The sequence below is a fragment of the Penicillium bovifimosum genome (assembly GCF_028826915.1).
Source record: "Penicillium bovifimosum strain IBT 22155 chromosome Unknown utg000001l_segment0_segment0, whole genome shotgun sequence".
In the NCBI taxonomy this organism is placed as follows: Eukaryota; Fungi; Ascomycota; class Eurotiomycetes; order Eurotiales; family Aspergillaceae; genus Penicillium; species Penicillium bovifimosum.
This window is the reverse complement of record NW_026622710.1, coordinates 615,736-627,815: the sequence shown is the minus strand read 5'-3', so window position 1 is coordinate 627,815 and position 12,080 is coordinate 615,736. Positions and strand designations below refer to the sequence as shown.

General features: G+C 50.1%; 3 protein-coding genes across 3 annotated transcripts; 1 reads left to right on the top strand and 2 right to left on the bottom strand.

Moving 5' to 3' along the window:
* Nucleotides 1–1,422: 1,422 nt before the first annotated feature.
* Nucleotides 1,423–2,923, bottom strand: N7515_000242 (O-acetylhomoserine aminocarboxypropyltransferase/cysteine synthase family protein; the record flags this gene model as incomplete). Its single annotated transcript, XM_056660986.1, has 4 exons — nucleotides 1,423–1,621; nucleotides 1,683–2,251; nucleotides 2,320–2,818; nucleotides 2,874–2,923. The coding sequence occupies 4 exons, from the start codon at nucleotides 2,921–2,923 to the stop codon at nucleotides 1,423–1,425; spliced, it is 1,317 nt and encodes a 438-aa protein (XP_056526152.1).
* Nucleotides 2,924–4,979: 2,056 nt separating this feature from the next.
* N7515_000241 (Nrd1 complex RNA-binding subunit) lies at nucleotides 4,980–7,486 on the bottom strand (the record flags this gene model as incomplete). The annotated part of the gene is made up of 5 exons (XM_056660985.1): nucleotides 4,980–5,471; nucleotides 5,544–6,715; nucleotides 6,770–6,866; nucleotides 7,046–7,291; nucleotides 7,367–7,486. The coding sequence occupies 5 exons, from the start codon at nucleotides 7,484–7,486 to the stop codon at nucleotides 4,980–4,982; spliced, it is 2,127 nt and encodes a 708-aa protein (XP_056526151.1).
* A 1,997-nt stretch (nucleotides 7,487–9,483) lies between these two features.
* Nucleotides 9,484–11,150, top strand: cit1 (citrate (Si)-synthase CIT1; the record flags this gene model as incomplete). Its single annotated transcript, XM_056660984.1, has 5 exons — nucleotides 9,484–9,594; nucleotides 9,668–9,732; nucleotides 9,791–9,875; nucleotides 9,939–9,986; nucleotides 10,044–11,150. The coding sequence occupies 5 exons, from the start codon at nucleotides 9,484–9,486 to the stop codon at nucleotides 11,148–11,150; spliced, it is 1,416 nt and encodes a 471-aa protein (XP_056526150.1).
* Between the last annotated feature and the right edge of the window lie 930 nt (nucleotides 11,151–12,080).

Sequence of the window (12,080 nt, the reverse complement as noted above, 5' to 3'; positions counted from 1 at the left end):
TTAGCCGACAGACTGCCTTGTCTTGTGCTGACCATTGCTTCTGGTGGGTATAACATGATGGCATACAATCATTGCTTTATGCCACTGTATCATAGTGGTTTGCTGATCATATTTTGTGTGAGATTCAACTAGTTAGCTAGACCCCGGCTCTATATTCCTGCGTAAACACTATGGCACTCGAGGAGAATACTACGTATTCTTCTGGTGTATTGCCATTTGCTACTACCTAGCACTATGGATTGCATCGGGATGAACGGAGCGCAAAAAAAGGCATCATCGGGCACTTGACCTTACGATGCATGCCTCTTCCATTTAGACCAAGCATCTAGGCATGACTAGCAAAAAGTCAAAAAAGATATGACAAGAGTGGGATTTGAACCCACGCCCCTTTCGAGACACGGAGACAGTTTAATATGAACCATCGGGATCAGGTTGACCTGAACCGTGCGCCTTAGACCAACTCGGCCATCTTGCCATGATTGGTGAATGAACCAGTGTTTGCGTTACATCAACCATCTCTCAAATCTCATAGTATACAAGCCGCAGCAATTTGGGCCCCAGCAGTGAAGAATAATGGTCTCTATGGTCTCTATTCCTATCTGATCTGTAAACCCTGCCACGGCTCACTCATGACAAAAGCATAATCAACGTCGAACAGCTCTAGAGGATGAATAATATCATTAATATGAACAAAAGGGCCCCCCTGATAGGGCCGCATCTATGATCTGGCCATCACCCGGGAATGGGATAGTCCTGACCTCAATACTTGGAAAGTTTTGACTGCCTGCTTCTTTGTTAAAATTTAAGCGGATAATGCCAAAGTCAAACTACGGTACTACGATTACTTTATAATTAGGACTATCGCCGCATAACTATTGGCATTAGGCCCCACGACTTACGGTTGCCATCCAGGTACGGTACCAGATGCTGCCAGGTATTGAGCAGCTGAAGCATCTACCGTACAAAAACTGGGCAGTGGCTCATGTACTCAAAACAGCTGATTTCTGTCATCCAATGGCAAGATGGCCGAGTTGGTCTAAGGCGCACGGTTCAGGTCAACCTGATCCCGATGGTTCATATTAAACTGTCTCCGTGTCTCGAAAGGGGCGTGGGTTCAAATCCCACTCTTGTCATATATTTTTTTTGTTTTTGTCCATATCTCATCAGTTAACTATCCGATCCTTGTGCTAACTAACTAGTTAGTTAGTTAGTCGGCTAGTTAACTAGTTATCGGTTAGACAACTAGTTAACTAACTGGTATTCTCAGTGGTTTGTTTCGTTTTCTAGCTTACATTGCTCGCCTGTTGAACAAGAGCCATGATGGTCTCCCAGCCAAGCTACAGACGAGCATTGAAAGTGATGTTGCATGTCGTAAGATGTATTCATTGAATTCGTGATACTAAACAGTTACCATGTTACTAGTTAAGCAGTGCGGTCAGGCACAGCCTTAGAAGCCCGGAACGACTGCTCGAAGTCCGCAATTATGTCGTCAATGTGCTCAGTGCCGACCGAGATGCGGATTCCATCTTCGGTGACACCAGAGTCCTCACGCTCCTTGTCTGTGAGCTGTTCGTGGGTTGTGGACCAAGGGTGGATAGCCAGTGTCTTGGAATCACCAACACTACGGTGGGTTAGCAACAGCCTTCAGGGTCAGGAGGAGGGATAACGAGGATAAAACATACTTGGCAAGGTTAGAAATCAACTTGAAGTTGTCAACCACCTGAGCACCAGCAGCAGCACCGCCCTTGACACCAACAGAGAGCACACCACCAAAGCCGCGCTTAAGATACCTCTTCGCAAGGTCGTGGCTGGGGTGATCCTCCAGCCCGGGGTAAGACACCCAGCTGACATTCTCATTCTTCTGCAACCACTTCGCGAGAGCGATAGCATTGCTTGCATGACGCTCGCAACGCAGACTCAGAGTCTCAAGACCGAGGATCAGCTGCTGGGCCGCGAAAGGGTTCAGAGCAGAACCGAGGTCACGGAGGATCTCCACGCGCACGCGGATGGCGAAAGCAATGGAACCGAAAGTCTCCCAGAACTTCAGCCCGTGGTAACCCTCTGAGGGCTCGATGAACTGCGGGAAACGAGCACCGTTCTTTCCCCAGTCGAACTTTCCGCTGTCCACTACAACACCGCCAACAGTGGTACCGTGGCCGCCAATCCACTTGGTGGCACTGTGTACAACGATGTCGGCACCGTGGTCAATGGGTCGGATGAAGAAACCGCCTGCGCCAAACGTGTTGTCAACCTAGATAGTGAGAAAAATAGACAGGTTAGGTTTTGTGCTGTGTCTTTTCCTTCGAAGAATTCACATACCACGACGGGAACACCCTTCTCATGGGCAATCTTGGCAATGGCCTCAAAATCAGGCACATTGTAGCGGGGGTTACCAATGGACTCAAGGTAAACCGCCTTGGTGCGGTCATCAATGGCAGCAGCAATATCCTCGGGCTTGTCACCCTGGACGAACTTGGTGTTGATCCCCAGACGGGGAAGCATAACCTTGAACTGATTGTAAGTTCCACCGTAGAGGTTGGTAGTGGAGACGATGTTGTCTCCAGCGTGAGCCAGGGCGGCGATAGCCATGAATTGAGCCGACTGGCCGGAGGAGGCAGCAACGGCAGCGACACCACCTTCCAGGGCAGCAATTCGCTTCTCGAAGACATCGACGGTGGGGTTCATGATTCGGCTGTAGATGTTTCCGAACTCCTTGAGGCCGAAGAGCCTCGCGCCGTGAGCGGAGTCATTGAAGACGTAGGAGCTGGTAGCGTAGATTGGGACGGCGCGGGAGTTGGTCGTCGAGTCAGGCTCGTGACTTGAGGTCGTTAGAATTGTTGGGTTGAATTCTCCGGGATTCCGGGAATACTTACCCAGCGTGCAGCTGCAGGGTGTCAAAATGGAGATCTTTGGGGTCCGACATGTTCCTGAAAATGCGGGGAAACCGTAGAGCTAGATCACTATCTAGGAGGTAGACAGGACACTTTACTGTGTAAGCAATGTAATCTGGGGTATTTGACGAAGCACAACTTGAGTGTAAAATGAATTAAAGAAAGGAAATAAATAAATGAATTGGATGCCAAGTGATCCGACACGGAAGGAACTACTACGTGTAGCGGGGGGCAGATGGCGTGATCGTACTATACCTCGTTCTCATTCTTTTCTCCTAATTCTATCTTGTAATTGGAGTGTTTGCCAATATTTGTTCTCTGCTTAATGTCGCCTAGTCGTATGTATCCCGAGGGCCGAGACACGTGCTTTGCGACGAGATATTGCGGTCTTCCGAACAATGACGTGGTGTGCCGAGTCCCTCTGGCTCTCGTGACTCGGATCAAGCTGCTGTAGACTAATCTGAGATGTGAGCCTGGTCAGATTTGAAGAGCCTTCGTATGGGTTTTGAATCAAATGTTAACTCTCACATGTGACATGGAGATGTTTTGAGATTGTCTGGTGCCAGTGGTGATCACAGATGCGAGAAGAACCAGGGACTATCACATCTCTGGTCCTGACCCTGTTTCCCCCTCATGGCTATGCTAAGTTGGTTGAGAACGATGGACAAGAGATGTTGTTCTCAGTGAGTACTAAAGTAGGCTGCGATGAGTACGGAGAGATGTCCGAGCTGCAGAACAAATGATACCGTGTAGATTGGGAACGAAGGTCAAGGAGCCTGGAGTTTAGGGCAAAGGGAAGATTCTATGAACTTGTTGACATCCAAATTCCAGTCCCAAGTCTACTTATCTTGAGACGATCAAGTCGGAGCTTCTCATAACAACGGCGTTATCGTATACTCATTTCAAACCATACGCTAGCTCTGTTTTCTACTTCTTTTACTTTATTATGATGGAATGAGTGAAATGACTTTGATTTCCAAACGGTACAAGGGAATGCTTTCCTTTTTCATTCTGACTGAAGGTGTGCAAACATGCGTATCTTATGGAATCCGGCACATCAAGCAATGACTACATACTTGTGTTTCGTTCTGTTTTCCGCTCATATAGCCATATTTCGTTCCTCCCTCCATCTAATGGTAAGATGGCCGAGTTGGTCTAAGGCGCCAGGTTAAGGTACACCTTGACTCCAAACTAGCAATAGTTTCCTGGTCTCGCAAGAGGCGTGGGTTCGAATCCCACTCTTATCATTCACTTTTTGTTTTTGCAGATTCAGAATTCTACCTCGCCGCAGCCTAGATAGCTCAATGTCCCTTTTTTGTTTGGTTGCTATGGTGTAGACAGCGGCTGGTTGTGAATTTAGGGTTGTTCGTTTGCGCTTACAGATTCTGCTCCGAGTTATTCTTTCCCGACATTTGCCACGACGGACTCTACACGGACATTGTGTTGGAAGTGCAAGTATCGATATCTCCATGTTGATTGTAACATTGGATACACTTTGAAATTTAGCTTCCAATTATGTTCTTTATGCTTCCCCGGGCATATGTGAACTTTGTACTATACAACGGCTGCAGTACTTCCGCATACCTACGGGGTACACTACTTGGAATGAGAGATACATAAGCCATACTCTCTGGCTTTTCTTCCCCGAGTACCGTGATTCTGGTTCGTCTGGCCTTACTGAGCTGTGTTGCAACTAGGTTGTTTGATCGAGGTGACCATCCTACTTAGGGTGGTCTTGCCCTAAAAGTAGGAACTATGGAGTAGACCCGAGGGGAAACCCGAATACGAGGGAAGTGTCAAGATCAATGATAATCAGTGAATTAATCCTCTGCTAGTATGGTGCTTCATTCGGACCGCTTGCAATGGAATATGTTATCGCTGTCGACCCGAGGGAGAAAGTAAAAATAAGAACAAAAATAGAAGAAACAGAAAAGAAACCTCGAGATCTCCAGAGACACTTGAAAAAAAAACTTCCTCCCGCCAGATGATATGCCTTCAAATTAAAGTTTCCCATCCTCCAACGCCTGTGCCATGCGCAGCGCGTACACAGTCGTCAGACCATGCACACTCAAAAGGAAGAAAAGAGAATTAGTTGCCCTGGCCACCAGGAGGCTGGGTACCAGGCATTCCACCCTGACCACCACCCATCATGAAACCAGGGGGCAGCATGGGCATGCTGGCAAAGTTGAACCCATACGCAGGGACAGCAGGTGGGACTCCCGGATTGTTCATGTTAGACAATTCATTGTCAGGCCCACCGTACCCATCACGCTCACGACGACCACCGAAGCGAGAATCGGGAGGATTAGGACCAGTGCGAGTGGAGATGGGGCCGCGCTTGCCGCCAGTGTCAGTCGCAATGCGACGACTGATAGCCTTGGACGAGACACCAGCGCCGATCTCGATGTCGGGTTCCTCAACAACCATTCCAGATTCAATCGGGCGTCCACCAGTGCCACCATACTCCGCGGTGAGCATCCACTTGCGATCAGCCTCAGTCAATCGCTCAATAGGAATCACGCTGACTCCGGTTTGATAGTCACTGCAATCACGGGGTCCAAAACCGACACCCCAGCGAGTCTAAAGAATACGATTAGGTTAGCGAACAAAGATCCCATCGAACAACGAGTCAACGACGAGAGAAATTCTTACCCTGAGTTGCATTTCACCGGTGCGGTAAGACTCCATTCCATCACGTGCCTGCATCGCATCCTGGCGAGTCACCATCTTGATGAATGCGTGGCGCTTGTCGACGTTGACAATGCAGGTCTGAACAATTCCAAACTGGCCAAAGAGCTGGCGCAGGTGAGACTCCGAGGAGGTCACGCCACCAACGAAGAGAGTGCGGCTCAATACCTTGATCATACCCTGACCAATCGAATAGTCCCATTCAATGAACTTAGGTCCAGGGGGAGGCAGATTGGGATCCTTGTTACGAGCGGGCGAGGGCGAACGACGTCTACCAGGACCACCACGAGCGCCCATAGGGCTACGCTGGCGATATTCACCACGACGCCGGGCATCGCGAGGATCTCCACGGCGACCGGGAGATTCGTTATGATACTCTCCATAAACGGGGCTGTCGCGACGGCGAGGGGGCGAAGCATCACGGCGTCTATCCCAGCCAGGCGAGCGAGAACGACGACGATATCCAGTGGGCGGTGAACGAGGGTACTCGCGGCCACGATCATCCATGTTCTGAGAGTCCGGCTGACCCCAACCACCAACGTTGGGTGCTTGCATCGGATTGAATCCTGGCATCGGTGCACCAGGCATTCCAGGCATTCCAGGCAAACCGCCCATACCACCATTGGTCATGGTAAAGAGCTGCAAAGCAGTTCCCCACTGATCCTGGGGAATACCCTGACTAGCGAGCATCTGGAGAAGTTGGAGCTGCTGTGCCATCGCGTTGGGGTCCGGAACACCAGGCTGCGTGCCCTGAGGAAGCATTGCGGCCAACGGGTTCGGGGCCGTCATCGGGTTTGGAGTCCCACTCTGACTCTGCGGTTGGATCGCAGGGTTCTGAGCCAGGCCGGCCAGGCCCGCAAAAGGGGTTGCAACATTTCCTCCGCCATATATGTTCATCGCAGCAGTCATTTGTGAAGCAGGATCAGCGGCAGGGGTCGCAGCGGCGGAGCTGAAGGCACCGAGTGGATTGGCAGGGGCGACGGTCGCAGGGGCTGAAGGTGCAGCAGTGTTCTGCTTAGCCATATCGGCCAAGGCTTTCAGGATGCTGGAGGTATCGGGGGCGGCCGGCTGTTGCGGAATTCCGAGCGGGTTCGCATTCGGCGCAGGAGATCCCTCGGGGGTGTTGGATTCGGCGTCTGGTGGAATGTAAGCTTCAATGTGATATAGATTGATGCTGGACGATGACTTACTTTGAGCGGCATTCAACTTGTCCTTGAACGAAGCAAGCATGGATGACGGGAAGGTCGCACCGCGCTCCCAAATGTCTACCAGCTTTTTGATCTTGTCCTAGATCGAAGCAGGAATGCGTCAGTTACGTGTTCAAGATAAGAGTTACAGGATTGAGATAGCCTTCGGATTAAGGACCATGATGCAAAGCCAAAGTCGCCAAAAGGACCTTGGCTCCCGCAGAGGCCAGGATGGTGTGTTATGAGGTTCATCGTGATGATACAGGTTCCGTTGCGTACCTTTTGATCGTGTGGAGCATTGCTAATGATATCTGTCATCAAGACAGGCAAGAGATCAGTGACACGCTTGACACCTGCGGCGAAAGTGCCATCAGGCGCATCACTCCCCGGGGTCTGTCCAGCCTTACGGGCAGCCTCTACCCATTGTCGAGTTACTGAATCTACCACATAAAGCACACCCAGCTTGTGGGTGCCCGGGGCCTTCTTGAAGTGAGTGTAAATCTTCTGGATGAGAACTGATTCATTCTGCGAGCAGCGTTAGCAATCATGGATCAGTGGGACCAATGAGACAAGTCGATCGACTAAACAGGACAAGCGTACCTGTACGTTGGCACTGCATAGGTTTGTAATGCCGCCAATTTTGGAGCCGGATACACCAGGCGGCTTGAGAGCCAGCATCGACTGGAGGAGATTCTCCAGTTCAGCTACTGCGGAAGACATGATTCGAAGACTATTGTGAAAAGAGTCGTGATAAGGAGAGTGAGAGAAGGTCTCAGCTGCGGCTTAATGTAGATGAGAAGAGGCAGGTAACGTCCCAGCTACTGTACTGTGTACTGTCGCAGCGACAATGTTGTCACGAAGCCGTTTCGAGAAGAAGATATGGGTTAAGCGCGTTCCTGTCGGTTCTTCACTACAGACTCCACGAGCGTATTGTATTCACTGTCGTCCAGGGAACAGCTGCCTACAGCTGGAATACAGCCTAGGGATATGGTGTCCAGAGGGCTGTCTGGCGCCGAGTACGAGAGTACGGGGAGTACGGAAGATGTACAGCCTAGAGCGTCTTTGCAGTGAGATCCCAGAAAAAAACCAGATAAAGGGTTTACGGATTCCGAGGGGGATCCAAAGAGGTCCAGCGCAGTCAGCAGAAGGACTGGAGCTCAAGGTACTGATGAAAATGAAAGAAAAGAGATGCTGAGTTGGCGAAGATGAGGATGGTTGGAAGGATCATAAATGGCGAAGGAGGAAAGGGAGGCAGACTTTGCGACTGGCGCTAAACCTATATTGGGCATATCACGTGATGTCTGTGGCCTGCGTTCTTGGCCTTTGTCGCTCACCGAAGGCTTCATCCAATTTGACTGAGCAACAACGACGCATTACTGTGTATCGTTATTGGCAGTCATAACTACCTAACGTTGAGATATTTGAACAAGAATTGCAGATGAGGCAGATGCTACCAGTCAACTCTCAACAGTGATGCCAAATAGATAGTTAGGCAACTCATCAATAAGCACTCAGTGTCGGGCAACTTACACAGTAGTACAAATATTAATAGCTAGAGAGTCTCTTGAATTGAAAATCATTCTAAATCAAATCCATAGTTACTGTTACTGTGTATGTTGAATAATTACAACAACCTTGCTCAAGATAAGGCAAGAAACAATCAACACAGAACAACGTCCTGTTAGTTAGTTAGTTAACTACTGTGTACTTAGTTAGTTACTACAACTCTACAACCATCTGATGAGCCGAGGGTGAATATTTCTGCCCTTAGTCGCCGCCCTACGATAGCTCCCGACCTCGGTGAACCAATGTAGGAAGGCTTCGTCATTGTATGTGTCGTCATTGTATGTGTACAAAGGAGTAACTTGGGACTACAGCTAACTATATAATAATATGGCACCCCATGCCACAGAATGTTGAACTCTACCTACACAGTACGTTATGTGTTGGAGGTCGTGGCGGTATTGGATGCACAATGACATCAAAACATATCGAAGGAAGCCGAGGGTTGGTCGGTTTCTTTACGGAGTGTTTTCATATCGGGCGGATGGCGGCACGGCAGGAAATATGGCGACTTGGCAACGTCACTGCTCGCGGATAGACTTGTATTTGCAGTACCATTACAAAAGCTCAAACCTTGGAAATGGGTTAGTCATGTGGGCTAAATTACAAGGTTCGTATTTAATTATGTAGTTCACCATATTAACTATTATTAGAGATCATTTTCTGTGCTGGATACTCAATATACACATGTAATGATACGTACTATGGAAACAAAAGTATAGTCCCTAAAAAAATGGAAATACAAGCTGCTACTGATAGCAAAAGAACACATATCCAGTATGAACGCCGTATTTCGCAAGTGGCTACGTAGCCAGGGATATCCATATCCGAACGCAGTTGATCTGCCGGCAGCCCGAACCCGTCCTCTTCCGTACCGTTGGGAGGATAAATTACAAGTGCCCAGTCACTTCAGGGCTGTCTCCATGGCGACGTACGGCTAAACGAGCTTCCACGGGCTCCCGAAAGTGACCCAGTTACCGTACCGACCCGTACCGGCTGTAACACGGCCAGACGGGAAAAAACCGAGAAAATTCCAAGGCGCAAAAGAGCTCCTCCCCGAATTCTTTCCTTTCTTCCCTTTTCCTCCCCCAGGCTTTGTGACCACTTCTACATCTCCTCCATTTACCCATCACACATATCCTGTCTGATTCGGCATGGCTTCTTCCCTCAGAATCGGTACTACCGCTCTCCGGTCTTCCATCGCGAAGCCGGTGCAGGCCGCTACCTTCAATGGCATGCGCTGCTACTCCTCCGTGAAGGCTAAGGTGAGAAGCGCATCTTGCTGAATGGACTGAATCCAGCTGTACAATGGAATGCTAACCTGGTATAATCATCCAGTCCCTCAAGGACACCTTCGCCGACAACTTGCCCGCTGAGATCGAGAAGGTCAAGAAGCTCCGCAAGTATGTTCCTACACCCTCTTTCATTCGAAATCGAACAATAGCTAATCAATCGTTTCAGGGAGCACGGCAACAAGGTCATTGGTGAGGTCACCCTCGACCAGGCCTACGGTGGTGCCCGTGGCATCAAGTCTCTCGTCTGGGAGGTAAGTCGAGAAATCTCAACCAGTCCCCCTTGACAAGTGACGAAACTAACTTTTTTTTTTCAGGGTTCCGTTCTCGACTCTGAGGAGGGTATCCGTTTCCGTGGCTACACCGTAGGTTCTAATCGAATCGATCATCGAGTTTCTTGCTTTGCTCACCGTTTCTCCTAGATTCCCGAGTGCCAGAAGCTCCTGCCCAAGGCTCCCGGTGGCGAGGAGCCCTTGCCCGAGGGTCTCTTCTGGCTCTTGTTGACTGGCGAGATCCCCTCCGAGCAGCAGGTCCGTGATCTGTCCGCCGAGTGGGCTGCCCGCTCCGATGTTCCCAAGTTCGTTGAGGAGCTCATCGACCGTTGCCCCAACACCCTCCACCCCATGGCTCAGTTCTCTCTTGCCGTGACTGCTCTTGAGCACGAGTCTGCCTTCGCCAAGGCCTACGCCAAGGGTGTCAACAAGAAGGAGTACTGGACCTACACCTACGAGGACTCCATGGACCTCATCGCCAAGCTGCCCACCATCGCCGCCCGCATCTACCGCAACGTCTTCAAAGATGGCAAGGTCGCCCCTATCCAGAAGGACAAGGATTACTCCTTCAACTTGGCCAACCAGCTTGGCTTCGGTGGCAACAAGGACTTCGTTGAGCTCATGCGTCTGTACCTGACCATCCACTCCGACCACGAGGGTGGTAACGTCAGCGCCCACACCACCCACTTGGTTGGCAGTGCTCTGAGCTCCCCCATGCTCTCCCTGTCCGCTGGTCTCCAAGGTCTTGCCGGTCCCCTTCACGGTCTGGCTAACCAGGAGGTCCTGAACTGGATCACCAAGATGAAGCAGTCCGTCGGCAACGACCTCAGCGACCAGTCCATCAAGGACTACCTCTGGTCTACCCTGAACAGCGGCCAGGTCGTCCCCGGTTACGGCCACGCCGTCCTGCGCAAGACTGACCCTCGTTACGTCTCCCAGCGCGAGTTTGCTCTCCGCAAGCTTCCCGATGACCCTCTGTTCAAGCTGGTCAGCCAGGTCTACAAGATCGCCCCCGGCGTTCTGACCGAGCACGGCAAGACCAAGAACCCCTACCCCAACGTCGATGCCCACTCCGGTGTCCTCCTCCAGTACTACGGTCTGACTGAGGCTAACTACTACACCGTCCTGTTCGGTGTTTCCCGTGCCCTCGGTGTCCTTCCCCAGCTGATCATCGACCGTGCTCTTGGCATGCCCATTGAGCGCCCCAAGTCCTTCAGCACCCAGGCCTACGCCAAGCTGGTCGGTGCTCAGCTTTAAGCGCATGACTTTGTTCTCTTTCCCATTTTCTTTTAATATCTCCCTTTGGGGCCCGGTGAGGACGCGGGTTAGACATTTTGTATTATTTCCCTTGTTTGACCGAGAGAGTCTTTGGTTATTTTCATGTTGTATGATAGGGACTTGATCGGTTCGAGCGGGCCTTGTAACAGAACTTCCATGTCAAATCATTTTATGATCTCCACTCTGTACGCAGTAGTTAGTTTATTTTTGTCTTTTTTTTTTGCATGTGGATTGTGGTTGTTATGCGATCGGCACGGGGAAACACACAGTCACTCCGGTATTCGATTGTAGTAGCTATGTGGTTTTGGCCTATAGTTATGCACATGAAATCACTATCTTTGCACTGTGTACACATCTAGATATCGGTCAATCGTTTCAAAGCTTCTAAATTTGTGTCGGGACTGGAGTTACAGCGTAGATATCAAACGGTCTGACGGCTACCTGTGTTGAATCGAGCACATGCCAGATTGTTGGGACGGGACACCACTCAACCGCCGATGGCCCCGACCCACCTTTTGCTAGGGATCACATACGCATATGAACACAGATACTCCGTACATTATGTTGTACGCAGTATTGAGTCTAAAGATATAGACATATTAATGAATATCAATTGAAAGTAACCAAGAATGATACAATACAATTGATTAACACTATCATCATGAAAGTGCCGAGGGATGTATTCCGAATTCCTTCCCCCAGCTGCATGGGTGGTATGGGAGGTACCCAGTACCCAATAGTATGGGTGGAAACTCTGGAGATCAAATGTACTCAGTACGAGCTATCCCCCCCCCAGCTTACCTCCCGACCCGAGCTTATTTCCCCCGACCCTATAAGACATCTGGCTTCCTCTCCTCCTTCTTCTTCCACTCACTTCCCCTACTTGCACTCCATCTTCTTTCGACTTTT